General features: G+C 42.2%; 1 protein-coding gene across 2 annotated transcripts in view; it reads right to left on the reverse strand.

Annotated features, from left to right (window-relative positions):
* The window catches only part of LOC110850985 (transcription factor mef2A), a 41,555-nt gene that overhangs the window by 5,113 nt on the left and 12,268 nt on the right, over positions 1-24,174 (reverse strand). The window contains exons 2-4 of one of the 2 annotated variants that reach the window (XM_022098602.2): positions 18,027-18,086; positions 6,611-7,318; positions 278-1,010 (exon numbers count right to left, since the gene is read on the reverse strand). In XM_022098602.2, coding sequence (XP_021954294.1) covers positions 278-1,010; positions 6,611-7,318; positions 18,027-18,086 — 1,501 coding nt within the window. The remainder of the gene's footprint in view (positions 1-277; positions 1,011-6,610; positions 7,319-18,026; positions 18,087-24,174) is intronic. The other variant, XM_035852838.1, reaches the window with a different exon arrangement.

A 24,174-nucleotide genomic window follows, 5' to 3' on the forward strand; every position in this document is an offset into this window, starting at 1 on the left:
AGCAGAGTTGGCAGCAGCAGAGTTGTTATGATTATTATTATTATTATTGGAGGCAGCATTGTTAGTGGCAGAAATCAGATTTTGGTTTCCATGGAGATGATGGTGATGAAGGTGGTGGTGATGATCAAGCAATAGATTACTCAGAGAGAGAGACGGAGAGGAGGAAGACAGACTGTTAGTGAGTGAATTGGCAGCCGTGGAGGATGAGGAAGAAGTGGCCGCAGGGGGCAGAAATGGATTCGCGGACGAAAGTCCAAATAGTTCTACGGGGCCTAACCTGTTTACGGTTCCAGATGAGGATGCGTTGCTGTTGTTGTTGTTGGCATTACTATTATTCGTGGAGGAGTTGACTAACTGTTCCACCCTGAAGTCGTGACTAGAAGCAGTGGACGGGGGTCTCGGGAGACAGAAAGGTTGAGGAAATGGAAACCTTAACAATCCACCAAAATCTGGCGGAGTTGGTCCAAATGAGCCAGCAGCGCTACCACGATGATGATGATGCCCACTATTTGGTATCAATGGGTGTGGGGGGTTGTTGGGGGACACCATGGAAAGATTTACACCGGGGAGTAGTCCAACTCCACCAACAGCAGATGAGGAGGACGAGCGAGAATGAGAACGTTCTGTTGACCTCTCCCTTCGCTGCTTTCCTAGGTCATGATTACTGCTGCCTTGACCGTGGTGGGAGGAATGCCCGTGACTGTGGTGGTGGTGATGGTGATGATGGTTATTGTTGTTGGAGGAGGACGACGACGAGGGTGACGGTGTCGTCATAGGGTTGGAGAAAGGTCCTACTGGGGTGGTGGGCAGGAGGGAGGACGATTGTGGGTGAACAAGTCCAGCAGCCGGGGACGGGAGAATGTTGCTTCCAGAATTGGGGGCAGCTACAGCATCTCCTCCAGAAGGAGAGGAACATATTTTGACTCCATGCGAAGACTGGACATGTTGAATGAGGGCCCACGCAGAGGAACAAGACTGATGACAGTTGATGCATACAATTCGATTTGGTTCTGAAAATCACAAAAGAAATGAAATTTTATGGCACACGATTTTAACCCTGTTTAAATATATATATTTCCATACGAATGCGAATCAACTTGATATCAGTGACACTCATGACATGATTGAATCCCACAACCACCACCGCACACAAACCAAAAGTATAACCGTAAGATCGACATGGTGACATTATGATGAGTAAATACAGATCAAAACGGTATAGTGGATGTCCAAAAGTACTTATAAATAAATAACCCTTTGTGCCCTTGTCTATCTATGAATGTGTGCAAGTGCAAGTGTGTGTGTCTGCATGTGTGGGGAGATTGAAGGAGGAAAAAAATCTTTCTGCCTTCATTTTTTACGGACGCGTAGCCACATTGGAGTGAGGAGAATATAAAACGCTGTGACGATCCCATGAGACCACCGAATTATCGGTCACTTCTCAACCCGGTATCTCTATAACCTATAAGACGGGAAAGTAGACGATGGAATAAGACGACGTCACGCATCATCGGCCGGATGATGATGACATTTCACTTATGACAACATGGCCAATGTCCTCCGTTGGATAATTTGGATTCTCCTGGGGACGCTCATCAGCTCAGAACTTTGAATTTAATGACCCTGCATTTCCACCAAAGTTCAAGACCAGTCAGTTGGAACTGAATGTATTTATTACACCCTCCAGCAAGCCAATGAGCAAGTCATTCCACCCGGAAGAAGACCAAGACGGAGACCAAGGAGAAGATGTCCCAACTCTGATACCCACTCGTTGTGCTCGTCCAAAACAAAGTAAAAAAAAGAAACAAAATGCGGACACTCACACCACCCACGTATGAAAAACTGTCATTTATGATTCAAAAGGAAATGCATTTAAAAGTGCGAATATCTCAATTTGCAAACACCTTCATAAAAAATTTAGACATCAGACGTAATCATGAATTATAATTCATTTGCCCAACTGTTGCGGTCAATTGTATTAATGTTTATGGATCGTTAGCACCCTAGCCTTAAAAAATATGCTGAGTAGTGTTTCCAGGAATTTTAGGAAATTAATTCCTTGTTTGGACGACGATTGTGGAAAATGATGATTGCATTTAGTAGCATGCTCTCATTTTTTTTACTCTCTTATTGTCAATCACTACTAGAAAAGAGAGACGCAATGCGAGAAGAAGAGTGGGTGCATTGTTGATTGAAGTAAACGTCAACTATAAAAAACTCTCATTTAATCTCTCTTTTAATTTCTATCCACTACATTGCCTTGCAAAATGTAATTACCAACGAAAGTACTGTTATCATTATTAATAAAAGTTTATAAAATGTAACTAAAATGGACCGTATTTGCCAGCACTTCAATTATTTGCACAATTTAATGAATAAATAATAATACAGCTACTACACATATGTATGAAATAAGAATCCGTAGGGTTGTACTTCTGGGTTGAAATTTTCAAATCTTAATTAAGTTTGCCAGTCCATTCAAATCATTGTCTCCGCCTCGTTTGAAAGATATGAAGTTCAAAAATTTGCAAAAAGCACGATTGATTATTACGTGTCGATTCCCGAAATGAAAATTATAAAAAAAACATGAAAACTTTGAAAAATCTAGTGAAGAGACATGACCAACGAGTCAGCTAAAAAAACTGAGGCCAACTTGTAATTCTTTTTCCCTTGCTAAACAGGCGTGCATGGTTTCTCTAAATCCACATGATGTGCGAGTCCCCATTCTCGTTGTTTCACAAACATATCTACAAAAGCAGTGGATCACACAAACTAAATAGCTTGTCAACAGTTCTGTCAGTTTCCTTGTTGCAACAGCAATTGTTAGCAACAATTTGACACTACGTAATTAATTAATTTGCTTGCGCAATTAACACAGTTTTATCAAAATAACTCTTTTCAATTCTATTTCTGGCGTAACATGCTCACGTCGTCACTTTAAATTCGGTTACGGACAATTCGGCTACAAGCAGACATCTTATACTCACCAAATTCCTAAACTCAAAAGAAGCTGTGATAATATAAATTGTGAGAACATAAATCTACGCTATGGTTAACGCTAACAAAAGAGATTTTTGGACCATGTCATGCATCCTCTCTCGTCTAGCTTTAGGAGAGACAACAATCACTGAGGGCACTAACAATTAATCGCCCTGTTTGTTTTCCTCATTTCTTGAGAATTGGACTTGGACAGAGGTGCCGACTCATGATGCTGCTGCTGCTGGTAAAATAAAAAACGGATCCCACGAGAATAAGGCAATCCCATTAGTCTCATTGCATAATCAGATCAAGTGCGGAGAACTAGGAGGACGACGCGACGACCAAAAAACGTGGGTTCATGCACCATTTGTATTTGTCCACCTCGGGCCATCCAACTAAGCTCCGGCCACAGCAAATTTCTCTCTCAGGTCAGAAGCAGGAAGAACCACCCATGACAATATCTCACACAACCCACCGACCGACCGACCGACCAACTGACGTGTCAGTCAATGCGGATTTCTTTACTTGGTTGGTTTACTGGGAAGACAGGGCGCTGGGCTGCGTGTGGTGGTAAGCTTTGCATAAAAAATTTGGCGTTGACAGCAACTGACATTTGGTGTCCAGTCGTGTCTTTTCATAAATTCAGACGAGTGAGAGGAGAAAGCAGATCCATTATTCAAATTCGCCAAGAAGACGAAGAAGAGTTACTTATGCAACCTCACATCCTTCTTTCCCTTGTCACATCCACTCTTCACTTGCTCTGGATACTTGCTCGCACAAGGAAGGGTTGCACTCCTATGATGATGATGCTCCTGATGATGATGATGATAATGTGGTGAAAGCTGGACGACGGGAAAGAAGTAGAGACAGCCACGCAGTCCCTTCACTCGTGTCTCACTCCGCAACCTCCTCGATTGTCTAACTGACTCCTCTTTCTCTCAAAACTCTCAAAGTGATTAAAGCAAATGGAAAAGAAGGCCGGAGAGAGAATGGAATATCTCGGACGAGTGCATGACTGGTATGCATGCATGGCGTGGTGAGCAATTTGGCATAAATCAGGGAAAAGTTTTAATCTTGGGCGCATCCGGGTGGTGTAGTTTACCCTCTTTTGTACTCCATTGTGTTCCCATGTGACGGGGACGGAATGAAACTTCCTTTTTTAAATCGGTCAGATATGCACTTTTTTTTAAAGATTTGAATTCAATAGAAAAAAATGAGTTGGTTGGTGGGGCGAGGATGATGATCGGGGATGATTGGAAGGGATGGATATAAATATGTTCACAGTGCGTGAATATAAGTAACCGGACATTGAGAGATCCGATTTCTTGGTTGAAATATAAAAATGGGCTCGACCATCCCACCGGGTGGCATTTTCATTTAAAAAATCAGCCAGTGACTCATTGTGCATAAACTCAGAGTTCAATACATATTTACAAGCCACGACTGGAAAAAAGAGAGATGGACATAGGCAGCGAGTCTCTAAAAACATAATAATATTGGTGGCTTGGCTCGTGTATTTAATTAGTGAGTGTGCTCTTCTTTTTTTCCTCTCTCTCTCTCTCGGGTATTTGCATGAAGCCCATTAGTGTATTATGACACAGGTAGATAATGATCAGTGTAAAAGTGCATGCGGGTAAAATACCCGGATATTTTTTACTCCCTCCCGTGGTGGCCAACGCTAATTCATATTCTGCCCAAACCAGCCACAGCAACAGAGGAGAAAGCCATTGTCCACATCATCATCATCAGCATGCATTTCTGTGTGGTGGTGGTGGTGCGAGTGACCAAGAGTAAACAGGCGAGGAAGGAAGTGGATCCATTTGAGTAATCACCCTCATTGGAGACGATCATTAGCGTTGAATAAAATATTCAGGAGGAGATAACCCTTTCTTATCCACCCGGACAAATATTATGAGCCCACACTTTTTTTACCATCAAGCATGAAGTTGTACATGGTAGTAGATATGTTGATGGCTGTCCAAGCTGGTCTCACCATCACCACATCTGGGTCATTATTGCCCCCATGCATTATTCAACACGCCAACACAGGGGCTCCCACCCCATAATATTGTGCAATAAGGTCCACCAACAACCATCACCAGGTATGTGTGAAGCATGTGAGTGACACCACCACACACAACTCGACGACGACTTACCACGACCATGACGACGACGACGACGACCATGGTGGCAGACAGGTCCGGGGGAGAATACAAAAAATGAAAAAAGTGTGATGTGTGGAGATATGTCGGCGTGGACAGCTGTGAGCAGATGGTGGGGTCAAAGATTGAAACAAGGAAAGGGTTGTAGGGGTCATTACGAGCTGCCACCAAATGCTCCAAGTGTGAATGGTGTAGAATCTCAAATTAGCACTTTGCGTACAAATGTGCAAAAGTTCCCTTCCTTATTAGCATCCACATTAGTCCACTTCCCCTTTACGACGGTCACTTCCACATCCGGCCACATTAATGTCACCCAAACTGCTGCTCGTAAAGAGGAGAGAGAGAGGGCTTCTCGTCTAGTGATGTAGGTATGCATACGACACGTAGATAGGTGTACATTACACGAAGAGGACAGAGTCTGTGACCACATCAACAAGAAGGCATTCAAGCCAAGACGACAGGATTATAAAATGTTATACGCAGCCTGTTTTATAAAACAACGCCGCCAGTCTTTGGGGTGTGTGTGGAGCGAAATTGAAAAGAAAGGCTCAGCTGAAATAATAATCGCACTAAAAGTGTGTGTTTGTAATGGTTTGAATGTGTGTACGGTAAGCTGAGGATGAGGAGACACAAAGGACGACGGCGGAGGAGGTGGAAATAAAATGAAATAAAACAGGGACTCGATCATGCATGAAAGTAATTTGACTCGGAGGATTGTCTTGGAATGGAATCCCTGAAGAATCGCCGTATTTATTGAATATTAACGAGAGCCTGAGACTTTGAAGAAGATGAGTTTGCCTCATCCCACCAGCCAGCCCCACCTTCACTTTAGATTTATTGATCCATCCATCCTTTGTCTAAATGGGAAAGCGGGCGGACAAACCGAGATCACTTTTCTTCTTAGCAACAAACATTTTCATTTTTAAAGTAAAAGTAAGCAAATGCAGATTGGTTTGTTCGTGGTGAAGACACGGATGGGTGAAAGCTTAAAATCTATTTATCACACTCCTCGCTCAGGGATCAACCCGACGGATTCAAATTAATCACCTCGATCGCTCCCACTCCTGCTATGTAATGCCACATTGACGCCGTCTTCACACACCAGCACAATCCTCCACCAACCAACCATCTATGTACCACTAGCTGCTCCTCACTAATATGCACGACCACCACGCGTTGCTATAATAACAAAGCTATGGAAGTATACCCCACAACATCCTATCGCCTATATTCTCACTATTGCATAAATATGTACATACGTCGTTAAAAAATGTACTTGTGCAATCTCGACAAAATATGCACCTCGGTAATAATCACTGACCACGTGGGAATTTACCGGGCTCGAGCCGGAAGTCCCGCAATCAAAAAGTGGACACAATAATACACATGTTCCCATCAAACCTGAACAACTTCCTACCCACCTGCAATTAGCATTAGTAATAATAATGAGTTAATAACAACAATCTCACCTGAACCTGAACCCGACGACGACGAGGTATTGACCGATGCATCCGACTTATTGTTGGTCAGTAGCAGCAGCGGTGGGTCTTCACCCCCTTCCTTTCGCTGATTAGAGTCATGATGACTCCCTGACTGGTGCTGGTGAGGGTGACCTTTCGACCGGCGACTATTTATGGGGGCAGAGATGCTAGGAGGAATCTTCACGACGGGAATCTTAGCCACGGCTGTTGTTGATTTATCATGGTCAGCCTCATCTTCCGCGTCACTCCCACCGTGCTTATCTCCAATATTGTTGTTATTAGCATTGTTGCTGTTATTGTTATTATTATTATTGTTGTTGCTGCATTTGCTGCTAGGAATTTTGGAATAGTTTTCCGGCCGATCGTCATCATTATCATCATCTTCTTCGTCCTCGGAACAAGGGGTGGAGGAACTCGGACTCTCCACCAAGAGATTGGTAGCAGCAGAGGAGGAGGAGTGATTGTTTTTGGCATCCAAATTATTGTTGTTTAGCAGCGCCGCGGCCGCCGCGGTGGCTGCAGCGACTGCAGAATTGTCCCTGCGATCTGAGCTGTTGCTCGCAGTCAGGATTGCGGGACATGTGCGAACCTTGTGCTGAATAAAGCGCACAATGTCACTCAGACCAAATTGCTTCTTACACCCGCCGCAGGTGAGGATATCTCCGGGGCCGTGAACAGAACCGATGGAATGGTCCACTGAAAATAGACAAAGTTGACATTGAGTTACGTTATCTTCCAAGTGAGGATTTGGTAGTGGGGGCTTGTCATTACAGGAAAAAAAGAATAGGAAAGAAAGAGAAAAGTGACGATGGTGGTGAATCGTGGTGACCCAAACTAACGATTGGATGAAGAACCTAATGCGCCTTGTTAATATGTAAATATACGATATTGGCAAGATTGACACGGGTGATGGAGAAGATTCAAGAAGATTGTCAATATTATCCGATATGGAAATATTGATGGCCACAGGCCGTTTTCATAGACAACAAATAAATAAATAAATTCTCTCATATCAGACGTCCATCTGTCTCCCCCAGCAGCCCGGCAGCCTCATGAATGTGTCAACCACCAAATTGGACCTGAGTTGACTTGTCAAAATCCATCCTCGACTTTCACTTTCCTCTCTCTCACACAACCAGTAACCAGCATTGTCAAGTTTATCCGATCAACTGCAAAAAATCTCCATTGGTCATACTGTCCCACCCGCGTGTGGACATACATATGTACGCACAGTGTCCATGTCCATACACACGAGTAGGGTTCACTTTCCTACTTAAAACAAGTTTATTCCTCCTACATCTCACCAGCATATGCAGATGGATGCACTTTTTCTCGGGCAACGCTACAGGGGGAAAATTGACACTTTTCTTAAATTGCACAACTCAGGAACACTTTAGGCAACTCCCACAAGGCATTCACAAGTCAAGTGCAAAGTGTTGGATACAATTTTCCCAACCTTGAAGTTTAAATTCATACGATCCAAACAATGCACATTTTACCCAGTGAAATAAAACTCACTTCAAGTCTTGAACTCCTCCAAAAAATCACTTTTGTATGCCTTCATCAATTTCAGTAGTTGACTTGCCGTTGATTTCTGGGCAAATAAATGTGAAGGAGGAATAATATTGCATAGTGTGTGTACGGAGTAGTGGTGGTAAAAAAATAGTGTGGCCGTGGATGGGTGGATGGTGATGCACTTCCGCACACGACTCGTTGATATTCACAACGTCCAGATGAAATCTGTATATCGATTTCTTTTTCATGCAAAGTAGCAACATTTTTTCCATCCCACCTCCACCTTCCCCATTGTGTGTGTCTCTCTGTGTCCATTGTCCTCAACCACTCTGATAATTTAAAGCTCTTAAAAGCCCGTCGTCTTCGTCGTCATCATCTATTCCACCCACTTCACAATTCGTAATTCTCTCTCTCCCCACAAGATCCGAGATACCAACAAAAAACCAAATGCTGCCCGATACTGGGTAATTACAGACAGACTTGTACATTATACAGGCCGGACTTTTTTCCGAGGGAGGAAAGGCTTGCAAGAAGTGTCCACGATGAATGATTAATAGCAGGAACACAGGGTATTCCTGCATACTTCTCTCAGCAGAAGGACATGAGACTCAACATTTTATGGGGAAAGAACAGATTACATTTTTGTGTGTGCATATCCAACGCAGTTGTTTGACACTGAAGCGTAGTGTGTAGACGACAGAGTTCGATACTGACAATATTAATGGGTTAAAGTTTCATCATCCTCGCCATTAAGGACTTTGTCATTTAATAAGTAAGTTTGAGAGAATATGAAGAGAGCAGCGGACGGTTGACATGCATGAAACTCTCCACGCTTTCAATACTAGCCACTCAATGAGGCAGTGCATTTCTCGGCCACTTGAGGGAAATGAGGATGACATTTCACTTTTTAAGCCTGTGCTCGTTCGTGTTCAAAAGTTTAAAATCCAAATTCCCTCGAGTGGCCCAGATGTCCCTGATTGGAAACCCAATCTGATTAAATCCATCACCACAAAGTCACTACACAATGTTCCCTTCCGTAAATGGTCACTTTTTCGGATTCAGCCATTGAAACGGATTTTATTTGTGAAACTTTTTCGTTCATTTCATTACCTCCGGATTTCAATTCTATTCATGTTCATTGATTCAAGGAGGCTCAATTTCATGGCAGAATTTTTCGAGTTTTATGTGCCCTAATTTCATTATGTTTATACTTGCTACCGACTGTCACATGCTCAAATTTAATAACTTGGACATTAGTCCAGCTCCTAATACATTTATAACATTAACTTTGAATGTGGATGTTATCTTCGCCCTACGAGTAAAACATTCAGCAACCAGACAAATCAACCCTTAGCATTACAAAAAGTTGGAGGAAATATGTACGTACGCGTACCTAATGGTTGGAGATATGTACGCATATGTATTGTTGGAACCATAAGTTTGCAACAACACTGACAATGGTTTGCATAACGGACACGTAACATTACTGCATGAGGAGCCTGCCGTAGTGGGAACCTTGTTGTTTGTTGGGTCATTCATTTTGCAGGAGGAGGATTTATGAAAAGTAGGGAATACTAAATAAAATAATGTGGAATATTATTTGATTGAGAAGGGAGAAAAAGTGTCATTCAATAATATCGCATAATGACTGTATATTTCGGTGGGTCGAGAAAAACTGGGCCAAAAAACATTGTGTTCGGTAGGTCAGGGCGGGTCTGATGGTGTCAAAGGGACGTTTTGTTCCCTCTGGATATTTTATGCAAGTCACTGCTATGTCAAAAAACGGAGTTTGAGGCTCAAATCCGTGCTACGGGTGAATGCTTCCATTGTCCAGCAGATCCGATGGACAGGCCAGCAGATGCATCCATCACCATTATTATTATGCCCAAAAAGTCAAATGTCATCAACGGACGTTTGAACGGACCACTCATAATTTCTGACACATTCACTGCCCAGCCAAACCAAAAAAAGACCCTTTTTAAGGGTCCATTTATTCACAAATTCTCTCTCTCTCTCTACATATCTCTCTCTCTCCCTGGACAAAAAATTCCAATAAATAATAAATATAAACATTGTTTGGCCATCATGACGCTGGTATAAATATAGGGACAATTTTGCATTTTTACCGTTGGTCAATCACTCATTCGAACAGAAGGAGAAAGAATAAGGATCAAGGAGCGACATTGCATTTTCTATCAATTCATTCCCTAAAACTCTAAAAGCTTTGGGAACAATGGGAAATGTATTATTATGAAACCCGGCTCTTGCAGCGTGTAATGATACAAGTTGTGCCATCCATCTGCATCTCTTCTTGCGATCAATACTGCACGAGGAGGAATTAAAATGCGTGTTCTACACCGCATCTTACAACTCGGAGAACAATGCCAGTCTCATTCGTGAAGGGATCCTTTATAGTTTTCCACTATTAACTGTTGTGGTCGGTCGGCATACGTATATTTTCCCCAGTAGTAGAGCTACTCTCTCCTCCAGCAGCCTTAGCTCGGCTGCTCCTCTTCCGCTCTCAGACAACGCGAGATTCATTTGTCTTCATTTAACAGCACAACCGAAATCTCGTTTTCTCTCCTTAATAATAACGCAACTGATCCATTTTGACTGAAATGTCCAACAACCATCACCCCGACGTTCGTTTACAGAAGGAAGAACAAGCAATATCACTGTCTTCTTATCCACCAGCACAAAAGACGCTCATCGTATGGTTAGAAGATTACTCTTGTAAAAATAAATTCCAGTGTCCAGTTCATCATCAGAGATGAGCAGCGATATGTAAATGCAAGTGCAGAACAGAAATGAGGAGAGGATGACCGACCAGAGTGAAAAGTTTCGTTGGTCTTTTATCATCACAAAGTAACAATGAATGCAAGATATGAGTGAATGGGATCCCCTGGGTTATTTTTGGCACCGAGACTGACATTTACGTTGACGAGAATTTGAATAATTTGAATGGAATGGATATTTTTATTAGATTTGTTCACCGGAAATGGGTACTTTTGGAACTCAAAGCCCTGTCGGGTGGCAGACCACATGATGTCACATCCCATTGGACACTGCTCTCTCTCCGAATATGCAAAGACGGAATGGACAATGCCCCCCTGCTGGCCCCCTCCGTCATAAAAATTCACAGCGTGTGGTCCTCCTTCTCTGTCCATCACATAATAATAATAACAATAATGCGATGCGATGATGCCCGGGTTATGGACATGCACAAAATATCTAGTACACACACTGGCTAGTTCTCTCTCTCGTATTTCCCTTCTTGAACCCTTTTGTAATTTATTAGAGGAGAGGAGTCGTAACAGGTTGACATTTTTACGAACCTCAAACTCGAGTTAAAACTTCATTAGTGCAACTTGTTCTTCGTTAGTAAACACGTGTATATTGTGACAAGGTAGGTCAGTACAGCCGAGTGATAAATAATACCTTCAAGTCCAAGGCCGAATTATTTCAGGCACATAATGCTGAATCCCGACATGGATCCTTGATTTGCGATTTGCTAAACCAATTCTAACCATTGTCGAGGAAATAACAACGCATTTTTTGCGAGTCAGATAAAGCAAACCTAATTTGGCAAAGGTTGCTAAATGACCATTCAAGTTCCATGGACTGAACCAACGAACCAAGAAATTAAGCAACGAGAAGGTACTTTTCAAATCAGGATGAAAGGGGATAGCCATAAAATTATTATGAATTGAGCTTGGTGGTGGTTATAAATCAGGTGAATAGTGGGCCTGACGTCACTCACGCCTCCGTGGGGGTGGTCAAGGCTGGACAATGGTCAGTGCAAGGACAAAGCCGAAAATCTCACAATGGGGGAAATCAGTGTGTAATTGGTCAGTATCCAGCTGTCAAGGGTTCGTTTTCTCTGGGGCAGCTATTATTATTACGGTTACATCTCAATATACATGGCATAGAAGGCATGTCGTAAGTAAGACCATTCTCACTTCCCACCACCAAATGCCACAACATGCATAATACGACCACCATTATATAAGCTAATAAACTTTAGTGGGCAAAACACAAGACGAAGAGGAAGAAGACGTTCTCTCTGGTTTTCAACTTTGAAGGGAAATGGTTCAAAAAACGTGCGAAAATCCTTAATGTGTGAACGCATATAAACACGAGCGTAAGTTCATAGTGAGCAGGATAGCAACAAAAGGCAGAAGAAGTAAAAATCCCGTTGTTGGTCGGCTTCTGTTCCCACGACCGCAAAGTGCAGATTCAGATACCTACGTGTATTAATACCTATTTAGACAATAGTGTATATGTACACACACATATTCCGCAAACTTGTATGAGCATTTAGCGGCTTCTTCTCGTTCGTGAGGCGAAATTGAAATAAACTAGCACTTCCCCGTGATTGATGAACAAATTGTGGGTGTGGTTATGACACGGGAGTGATTTGTGAGATGACCCTCACGCGATCCGAGGTGGACATGCAATGGAAAAAAGCTAACTTGTTGATTGTCCAGTTCCTTGGGTTGAATTGGACACGACAGGCTAATCTGGTGCCGTCTAATGCTCTTTAATTGAGCGAAACGGATCAGAGGAGGAGGGGGATGTGACAGTCCCTCCATCCGTAATCCGATAAAACCGCAACTTTTTCTTGGCCATATCAATCAACCGATGGCCATTCTACTCGACGGCCCGCGTCATAATCCATCCGGAATCAAACTTTGGAACAATATCTTCCATTCTCACGTAATACCTTCTTCGTTCCGTACACCACTTCTCGTATATAAGCACCACGTCTAGATATGTTTATATCTCTCTTATTTACTATTTAGCTCAATTTTTAACTCTCAGTCTCATCCAGTAAAGTTTTTCTGTGTGCTCTATTGACTTTGGCATTCGGATTGGATGGCTTGGCTTGGAAAAAAGTGGTGTGGACGACATTCTCTCCGAAAAAGATTCCCCAGATGAGATTTTTTTGGTAAACCTCTCCCTTGCATAGAATGGACACACACTATCCAAATAATAAAATAAAGGCGATACGACGTGCCAGCTACATGAGACGACTCCGATGAAGGAACCAGCAACGGCGGATGCGAAAGAAGTATAATTGACAGGTGGTAGTTTTTGTAAAGGAGTAATTTGATGTAAATCGAGAAGAGATGTGACCGCCCATGTGGCCCCATTCAGCCAGGAGAAGAGGACAATATGTACCTGGACCATGCTACGAGGGACTTTTGTAATGTATGCAGCAGCCCCGTTTGTACTTCGGGTCGCAGGGTCATCTGCCAAATAATGGGGAAGACGATGAACGAACATAAGAAGCTCACACACACACATGAGGGGGACGTGATGGGACATTTATTATTAGAAGAACAGACCTCATTCCTTTAAAATTCTTCCCTTTGCCCAGAAACGCCTACTTATCTCCCTCCATGAAATATATTAAGAATTATTTACCATCCACCGGAATAACTTTGTGGATGGATGGATGGAAAATTATGAAACGAAAGTACAAAAAAATATTATAATAACAATGTCTAATAAATAATGAATGAATGAAATAATTTTGGCAAGCAGTGTTTTGTGCGACTCTGTGAGATACGAACATCAGAGTTGTTGTCGTGTTGAGCAATGACCGTCTGCTAGTAGCGCCGAAAGGTCAAGGAGAAAGAATGCCGAGTCCTGAGCAGAGTGACTGGACGTGTCATACCAAATAATAAGTGGCCATCACACCAACAATTGATCAAAGATATTATATTTTGAGCTGATGATATTTGCCAACAATGAGATGAAGCAGTGTCCACTCATTTCTCTGCTTTTATCAACTTCCCATCAGTAATGAAAAAAGTGTTCAATCAAAGTGAAATGTAACCCCTGCTGGTCGGGGCTCAATCAAGCTATTCATCATTCCAACAATGATCAGTGCATGCATTTTGCCAGGTCCCAGACACTCGTCTCTTTTGAGAGGGTGAGACCAGTGGTCAGTGGATATGGACTCCCCTCACTTCGACATTCTGCTCAGGTGCACACTATCCAGTTGTCCATCAGCTAATCAAACTCGGGAGATTCTCATTTGCAATTTGTCCACTCTCCAATTACCCCGTCCCCACACCAATTGATTCTCGAATGATTGTGACACATCTTCTTCATTCCTCGTCTGACCGTTCACCTCCGTTTGTTTCTTCTCTTCTTTTATGAATTAGAGAGACGGAAGAAATTCCCATTGTTTCCTCTTCACCACGAAACAACTGCGTATTTGAGGATGCAACCACCTACAACCAACGACTACTACCACCCAATCGGCCAGCTTGACATAATTCATAAGTATGTATTTCTGGTGTGGACTGCGTATCCTGAATTTGTTTGATGAATTATACACAGATTCCAGCATCTCGTTCTGCAATCATAATGGTTGTTGTGTGGTTGGTGGGAGAGCAGACTGGGCATAAATGAATATGTGAGTGGGATTGACAATAGATCGGATGATGGACAGAGGAGCCGTGATCTCTCATTTTTAATACGGCTTGGCTTGGCCTTTTTCCCGTAAATAATCCGACTTTGCCATAACACCACCAACCAACCACCTCTTCTCCCGATCCTCTGCTGCATGGTTCTCAACAAGACTGTGAAATACATGCTCGAGTTAGTCATATGAATGCTAAATACTTGTTTATCAATCCTCTGTGTTGCATGAGTCTCTGGATCGCATGAACGTGTTATGGTCTGGATTTACAGGAAATTTTCGTTGTTTTTGAAACATTTTTATACGCGCATGTGAGTAAAAATACAAGACAAACGGCCAGTTGAGAAAGCAGATGCTTCTTCATATTATTATGCATGCACTCTTCTTGGTCGTTTGACCAAAGAGTTAAGGGCAAGGTCGGCCTATCCATCCATCACCACCTGTACGAGTGAAGGGTTCGGTTGCATACTTATGTCCGTAGTTGGTTCATCACCAGTTATATGTCATATTTTCTCCTCTTTTTCACTTTTTCCATTAAATTGATGGATGTGGTGTGGAAAACAAGGTGACAACCGAAAAAAGGGTTGGATACTCGTATCAAGGGAATTAGTGCCTGTTCCACTCGAAGCAAATTGTCATTTGAGGGAAATCCATTTTCATACGCATAATGCACCCTTTATGCTGACATTCAAATGCAATCATTCCCATGTTGTTTGGCATAAACACCTTGTTACTCAAAAGGCTAATAACCAGTGGTCCAAGCTTGTCCCAAAAACAGTATCGCCATCCTCAAACAACGCTCGTTTACCAAATACCAAATGTATAATTAGAGGTGACACATGTAAACTCATTCATGCCGGATGATCGTTAACATTATTATGTTTATGCAAAAAAAGTTGAGACGGCGATTGCAAGTCCAGTGCTTCATTCATTAACTCATTGATACTTTTAAAGTCCAAAATTAAAAATATTCTCAGCTTTCTGATAACCTTGTCCAATGCAGATATATATTTTATACATCTTTTTGCTGTTTTTTTAAGTTATGCACTACCGAACTGAAATCAGGCTGCATTCGTCGCGCATATGCGAAAAACAGGCAAGGTGAGATTGCGATTATTATTATTGTGCTGGTAGATGCAGTGCATGGAAACGGGAGAATAGTCATTAAAATTTTGCGACCAAAATTTGTAATAAATTTTTGCAACATTTTTACACACCTTTGGTCCAACCAAACGTGATATAGTGTGTCGTTGTAGAATGTCGTAATTTACAATCATAAAGTTGTCGGCCTTGTTTAATCTTGTGCCTCGTTAGTATTTATATTTATGTTGTCTCAAACTGGGACACCGGCCGGAGATTGGTTCAGTGTGACTAAATTTTCAGTTTCGGCATTTTTATTGAGGAAACTATTTCTATTTTTATGTTTATGGACCTTCCCTCTCACTCCAAGTACAATAGGCTGAAACACACCTCATGACCACAATTTCTACAAATCAGGTCAACCCTTGTGCCGCATACCAACCAGAGCACCAGCCAGCCAGCGGAGCACAGTAGTGCGGGTTCGTTACTTTGGCGTAATAATACGTACATGTCAACCTTTCTGTCTTTCTACCAAAAATCATTCATTATTTCTCTTCTTCCTTTTCTCCTTCTTCTTCTACTTCTTCTTACAAGGGGACCAACTAATTGACTACTACACGATATATATATCTCGTACGTACGTACGGGAGGAGGAGGTGCGATTAGGTGACCAAAGAGTGTAACCAACTGGGCACTCCACCCGACACTTTGCAGGAAGGAAGTGGCGATGACTCCAGGAGAAAAAATTAATAACGCCGAGTCAAAGACGACGATGACTCTGTGATTACTATCAACCAACAACAACATCAAAGAACGGCCCAAAAGGGGTCGTTCAGTAATTGTGCAGAAAAGTAGTAAGAAAAATGCACAAGTAGCATTATGCTTGATCGTTCTACATATTGCATTTTGCCCCATTTGACAACGTGTTATACAAATTCAACCAATTCAAACAACCGTGTACAGGAAAGGCGCATTGTCAAGAGTGAAAAATGGCGTGGATTATCATTACGATGCATGCGACATGTACACACACACACACGAGGAGGAAATCAGGACGGAATGTGTGTACTGTGTTGGGAAGACATGTTCTGGTGACTTTTGAGAGAGAGAGCAAGAAAAGAATAAGTAAAAGAGAGGACGACGAGGCTTGATGATGATGATGACAATAGATCAAATGATTCAGTCGTTTCTTTGGTTGCTTGTGGAGTGAATGGACATATTGGGCCAAGACATCCTTCCTGTAGCGACTCACTCATGCTCGCCCATAACTCACACACAAAGAGCAAGGAGTCGAATGCATGCATAATGTCCTATTACCAGCACAATAAAGTGGAGTAACAATAAAAGAGAATAATAAGCAAAAAGAGGAACAACGGTAATTCGGAATTCAATTGACTTCACTCCACTGGGTTGACCTCGCTGCAGCATTTCTAAAAGGGAATGACCCGCTGGCTTGAGATCACATCTCCGCCACCATCGCCACACCGTTCGTCTAGAAGATCCCGTGTTCTGCCACTCGAGAGAAGCAGACGAATGCCTGACTTAGAAATTTTAAAAATTTAAATTGCGAACTCGGATGGTCATTGTTCACCTCATGTATATTTGTGTGCAGGTAAATATTCAAATGCGTCCACATTTATTCAGGAGCAGGAGTGGAAAGAAGTCAATTAATTTTATTCTGGGCGCTGGACACTTTTTGCTCGCATTTTTATTCTAATTTCTACCATCACCTCCTCCTCCTCCTCCACTGAAGATGAAACTGAGAAACATTCTACGAAATCAACGAGCAGTCGTAGTGCTACTTTCCTGCAGAATGAGTGTGTGTCCATGTTTACAGCTATGGAGAGCTGGTAGATATTTAGGTGCATTTACTTTTTTAGGAGTCACAGAGCTAAAGAGGTGCATGTAATAGCTGTATGCATACGAAAATAACAGTGAGTAGTAGTAATAGTAGTAGTAAGTACATGGTAGTAATGGTTCCTTTTCCACCACCACAATCAAAGTGGAGTGAGAAGATGACTGATAGTAAGCAAATAAATCAATCAATCAGTAAATGGAGTTGTTGGTTAGGAATTGTGCTGATTCACCGTGATGCAAAAGATGATCATGATCTGTTATTCCAAACGATAAAAGTAATCTGCAGATGTCAATCTCTCGTTATTCAGTCCGCAACGTTTCAATCCAGATTCAGTCCACCACGATTCCTCCTCCTCATCTTGACGGCCACAAATATTATAATTGACTCAATAAGAAGAAGGAGAAAAATAATAATCAAAATAACATACAGACAAAATGTCTGAGAAAGGATTGATCAAAGATAGATTTTAAACTAAGGGGCAATTAGTAACGGGTTAGTATCAAAACAAAGTTGCTTACTCCCTCTGATTCTACATATCACGTCATCCCAGAATGGCGGAAAACGCTGTAGGGTCTTACCTGCAAGAGAAAAAGATAAAACATGGTAATAACAAATTAACAAATGCACATGTACATACAAATGCTTGACATCATCATTTTCACTTTAGCACAAGCAATCACGATACAAAGGCATGCAGTGATACGCATATGCACATAAGATAAGTCATGAGCAGTGATCAGGATCCCACAAGAGTTTGACGCCACTGTATGGATGACCCTTGCCCAGCGGTGTTCATGATCCTGCTACTACCACGGAGGAAAATAAAAGCTCCGTGTGTGCAAACGTTAGTCAAGGATGAGTTGGAGATGTTAAGCGAGAGCCGGGCTAAATCGGGAGTTGGAGCTGGGGAGGGATGGATGTGTCGTGATGAAAAAATGACCATCGACAGTGTCCCAAAATAAGTTTGACTTGGCTCATCGTCCAAAAGTCTACATACAACCCACACAAGATCAAAAAGTCCGAATTCGGGTCCACGTGGCTCCCGGGTAATTAGGGGACAGAAGTAGAGGAGACCTATCCATGTGCTCCCCCCACCAACGAGGCAGCGAGCCAACACTTCTTATTCACAAGTCCTAATTGTTCTCTCTCTCTCTTATGCTCTCTTAATTTTTACACTCTCGCTCATCTCTCCAACTCCCAAACACGCAATTCTTGAGCAACTTTTCCTCCTCTATCCAACTTCTCCACTCACGGTGACTAACCAAACAACCAGCACAACATCCATCCATCTATCTCTCCTTCCTTCCTTCCTACGACTCATGTAAATCTTCGTCGTATTCATGCCTCGGTTGGATCTATTCGGAGCAGAAGAAGAAGACTTCTTGTCCATTTCATCTGGAATTTTGAATCTGGTTCTTCATCTGCATCGTTCATACCTTAGCTTATTTCATGTAGTCAGCCTCATCAAGAACAACGGTGCGTGGTTCATTGGATCCTGTTGGCATTTTATGTAACCAACTCTCATTATTATTTCCTTTCTTTCTTTGAAGGAAGATGATGATCCATTTAGTCGAATAAATAAATATCACAATTCCGCATTACGAAGAGATTAACATTATCTAACAGCGGTTCTAATGATTCCACTGCTGATTGGGTCGTGCATACATGCCTCTTGATGACTTGGCCGAAACGCGGACTGCGAAGGGAATTCCCCGAACGACACATGGATGCTGTGCGGAGGATGAATTCTAAAGAGTGTGACAGACGCACGACTTTAATTATTCGTGTCGTGACTTGCCCTTTAGGGAATAGGCGTTGTCCCTTGTCCATCTGAACACGGCAGTGAGCAAATGTCCATTTCACGCAATAATCCGCCGGTTTTTAATGTCTTAATCAACCCTTTGATTATTCGCTGTATGGACTTTTGGCCCGGTTTTAAGAGGACGAGGAGGAAGTGACAGTAAGCCGCAAACTTATTTGCCTTAGCTGACAATGAACTGTACGTATTTAATACTGATTAAGTCAATGTGTAATAGTCTAATAAATTATAAATGACTTCATACATACGTACGTACATAGCTTTGGTAAGCGTTCAGTGCAATAAGGATCTGTATGCACGTATTGCATTTGACATGATTGGAAGAGGCTTTTGTGCCCATTTTGTGAAGGCGTATTGTGGACATTGTTTCCAATTTAGTGTCCTTTTCAGACCTGCGGGTTGGACCTTATTTATGTACTTATTATAACCAAAGGGACGGACTGACCACTCAGTTTGACTGACTGAAAGAGAGGACGGCCAGAAAAAGAGACGACGATCTTGACTCCAACAATGAGACAAAATTGATTGTTGGCTTAAATTGAGGTGGACAATGCTGTCCAACTGTGAGTGAAAAAGTGGAAGAAGCCGCCCAACAATGCGACCATTCACAATCTTGTTATGTCAAATTATCATTATCAACTCCTCGTTTGCATCCCTGTCTGCAGTGTAATGACAATGGGATGGCAACAATTGACGAAAATCATCATCATCATCAGACTACGGGCACTCGACTCAGTTTCGCTTCAAGTTTTTGCTTATGCAACGAAAATGGTCAATCGCAATGATGATGATGACGATGATGAGGAAAGGAAGAACGTTCGTTGGCCATTAGGATGACAAAGAGGTGGCCAAAGCTCAGCGGAGAGGTTGGTTGGACCTGATCCGAGAGAGTGAGAGAAGTATAAATAGAGATGACCGGAGTGAGGTTGACTAATATGCAGATCCCAGCCGTTTTTTGTCCGAGAAAGGGTGACTCTCTCTCTCTCTTGCTCTCCTGTATGTACGTATTTTTTGCTTATGACCAACCGACTCATCTAATTTTAGCTCCAGCTTCCGTCGTCCAAGCCAAAGCACCCGGGTTGTTCTACCCCAAATGGAAATCCAGTCCACTTTTTACAACCGGCATATTTCTCACTCGTCGTCGTCGTCTTCTTCTTCATCGTCTACTTCTTCGTCTGCTGTTACCTTATGCACTTTCGATGCAGTTGCACACACAAGGCGGGCGTTGTCGCTTGTTGGCTCACGATGACGAAGACAACGGGCCTCACATTCTCTTTCGAATGTCCTCAATGCAGGTATAAAAATATCCTGGAGAAAGGAAGTCCATGCGCAATCCGTGTTTTTATATGCAGCCCCCAACGAAAAAAATCTTGCGTCCTCAAAAAATTGATAAAATCTTAAACAGTATCAAATTCAGAAAATGAACCACATGAAAAACCTGAGACGACTCTTTTTACACAAACACGAAGCACGTAGAGGGAGAGAGAGAGAGAGGTTGGTTCGTTGTTTTTTCGTTTGGTTGGACGGACTGCTACCTAAATTTGGCGTCATCCATTCTTCAAAGGCTCTTTTTGGTCGTATAAATAATTTTAGAGAAAAAAGGATAGAGTTTAAGTTATAAAAGATGGACGGACGGATGGATGGATGGATGGTTGGTTGGAGAGTGAGTAGTTTTTAGATGAAAGTAATGACCATTGTGAGAGATTAAGTTTCATGATGATCATGAAAGGGATTGTTGAGGAAGGTCGAACAAAAAATTTAGAATCTTTAAAAAATGACCATGTCCGACTAATCCTAGGATTCCCAATTGATCCAAATCTTTCCTCCCTTCACAAGTATCCATCACGTGGAACATACATCCTCCAGGTAATATCTACATGAGGAATTAAAAGACCTAAATATAACCCAGGCAGGGTACAGTGGCCGATCTGTGACTGTGCTACATATGGTACATACATACACCGAATACTCTTCTGGACGGCAGGGCATCAGGAGGAGAGAAAGGCAGTACCACAATGATGATGACGCTGTATGGACGGAGACTTGGATGAATTGAAGCCCTTATCTCGTCACAAAAAACTTGGCAACCTTTTTTAAGCTTTACCTGGCTGGATGGCTGGCCGTGTGGGATTAATGATATGGAATGGTCATGCACGAAATCCTCTTTTATTGCCTGAGCCCTTGTCCAGCAGCAAAGGGACCACATTCCCTTTCGTTCGCCCCACAGGCATTTTTTACTCAAGGCAGACCACTTTTACTGCCTGCATCCATCCAACAACACTCAATCTCACTCTCTCTCTATGCCACGTACTTTTATGTACTCGGATCTACCCCACTGTCCACGACACAAAAAAGTTTGACCCCGTCTTAAAAACATGTGCAATGCATCAGTTGAGTTGAAAATAGAATTCCTTCCAAACCTCCGCTTTTTTACTACCAGAAACATCGCCCTCGATTTACAAGAAATCGAACCCAATTTCCAAGGAACAGAGGGTGTTGTAAATGGAACTTGATAATTGAACCTCTTAATTGAACCGTAGTTATCTTGAGGAAAATGCCCCGCTTATTTCTTTCCCATTTCATAGATATGCATATATGTACGTACATATGGTATCCCACACTCTCTCACATACGTACATAATACTACATGTATGTATGTACATAAACATGCACCAATGCATCTGTTCAGCACGAACTCATGCACTTTGCGAATTCCATGCAAATTGCAAACGCTGTTATTTCCTCCGTAATGACAAATACGCAAATAATTGCATCACGACTTTAACGAGAAAATTGCCACTAATTAAGAAACGGTATTATATATGTCCATATATACTCAGGCATCGTCGACAGCTAGAAATATAGGATTTGAATCCTATATTTATAGGATTTTTAAATTACTGTCAAAGCCTACACGTCTGTCATCCCAAAAAATTACAACTTTTTGTGGAGATGAAAAAACTTTCAAAATGCCGACACACATGAATATAAACGAAATGCAAAGGAGACCCTCAAGTCCAAGGGCAAGGGCAACCATGACCACCACCACCAGTGCCAGTTTCACTTTCTATATAAAAACCACCACACTCGGCATCCGTTCCTTATCACCCCCTTCTGACTGGGTTCCCTTGATCTTGAATGTCCAGCCCAAGTGCTCGCATGTACACACATACGTACATCTTGTGCATTCATGTTTCTGTTTTTTAATTAAAACCGAAAAAAATCACCACTCTAACCAACTCTATCTTGGTCTCTGTTTCATTCCTTGTTCTCTTATGCACATACTTTATTCATGTTCGGAGTGAGCTGATCAATTACCGATAAACATAATTAAAAGGTTGATGCATGTATGGGACGCGGGCAAGGAGGCAGATGATGGCGAAGAAGCAGCTACTTGCACCAGGGTGGTGGGTGCATGTTCGGTTTTTTCGGAGTGAGCTTGGTTTTTCTTCTTTGGAGTGGAGCCAGATGGTTTGGACAAAACCAAAATTTGGAAAACACGAAACGTAACGTAACGCAATGAAACAACAAGAAGGGATTTCGACCAGGTTTTCGTTTGTAATGCAGCAGCCCACATACGTAATGCGATATATGGAAGGAGGTAACAGTTGGTGGATACTCACTCGATCGGCTCAACCCTTTGACCATTCAACAACGGCTTTATAAATATTCCTATATTCCTCCTTCCTTGGCAACAAGGATCCAGAGCGCCTCAAGGGTCTCCTGCCCTTCACCTGCGCTCATCCTTCTCTCAACACGTTGGCCCTTGAGTAAGGTCCGGTCATTAATATCCACTGCCCTCCCTGCCACCGACTCCTCTGACTGACTGACATTGACTTTCAATAATAATCTGATCAGATTCTTGGCTCCGCTGCTTCCATGCACTCTCTCAAAAAATTCAAATATTTCCTTTTCGAGGATGAGTGTGTTGCAAGGAGAACAACTCGATCGCATGAAATATGAGCATTTTTGTGATTCAATCATGAATTGGAAATCAGATTTCGAAACGTTATTAGAATTGTAATAATAATTCTCAAATTGCCGTGTGACACTAAAAAAGCAAAATGTGTAGTAGGACAACACATCCATGACTATTGAAGATTTGACATTTGGGATGGGGGATCAACGCCAAAAAGCACGACTGCTGGGCTGACCATAAGTATTTGCGGCGACAATGGTGACTCACACGCACACTGATTTGTTGAAAAGGGTAAGAAAGCAAGATGAAATGAGTCCTCGGGCCCGTAATTGTTTTCCGGTGGTGGTGGAGATTCAAAATTTGACTAACGGACTTTTGATTGGGTGGATGTGGAAAAGATCAAATAAAAGATGTAGAGGCCGGAAACGAACTGTTTGCTGGAATTCCGTCGTCTTCCTCCTTTTCAACAGACCCATTAGTCTTAGACGTTGCTGCTGACCCACGATGCTCATAAAAACCTATACACACACATTTTAATCCGTCCACCACTCATTACTGACGAGGGTGGCAGAGGTACCGTTTTTGGTTCTCTGATCGGAAGTCAAACTGCTTTTTTTACCCCAGTTCTAATAACGCGATAAAGCATTCTTCTGTCTTTCTTACGTATTATTAGCCGTTGCTGGTACATCTTTCTCCTCCTACTCGCCAGCAGTAAGTAAGTAAGCAATAAACAACAACAAGCAGCAGCAACTTATTCATGACGAAGTCACATAACAATTAATGCATACGTACTTCAAGTTGTCATTGTACCGTTTGGCTGATCCTATCGTCCGTAGCCACCAGTTGGACGTGCTCAAATGAGTAAATAAATCTCCACCACCATTGAATGCAATGTAATTAATTTGGATCTACATTTTTCTGCTATTGG

Source organism: Folsomia candida, unplaced genomic scaffold, assembly GCF_002217175.1.
Source record: "Folsomia candida strain VU population unplaced genomic scaffold, ASM221717v1 Fcan01_Sc006, whole genome shotgun sequence".
NCBI classification, from domain to species: Eukaryota; Metazoa; Arthropoda; class Collembola; order Entomobryomorpha; family Isotomidae; genus Folsomia; species Folsomia candida.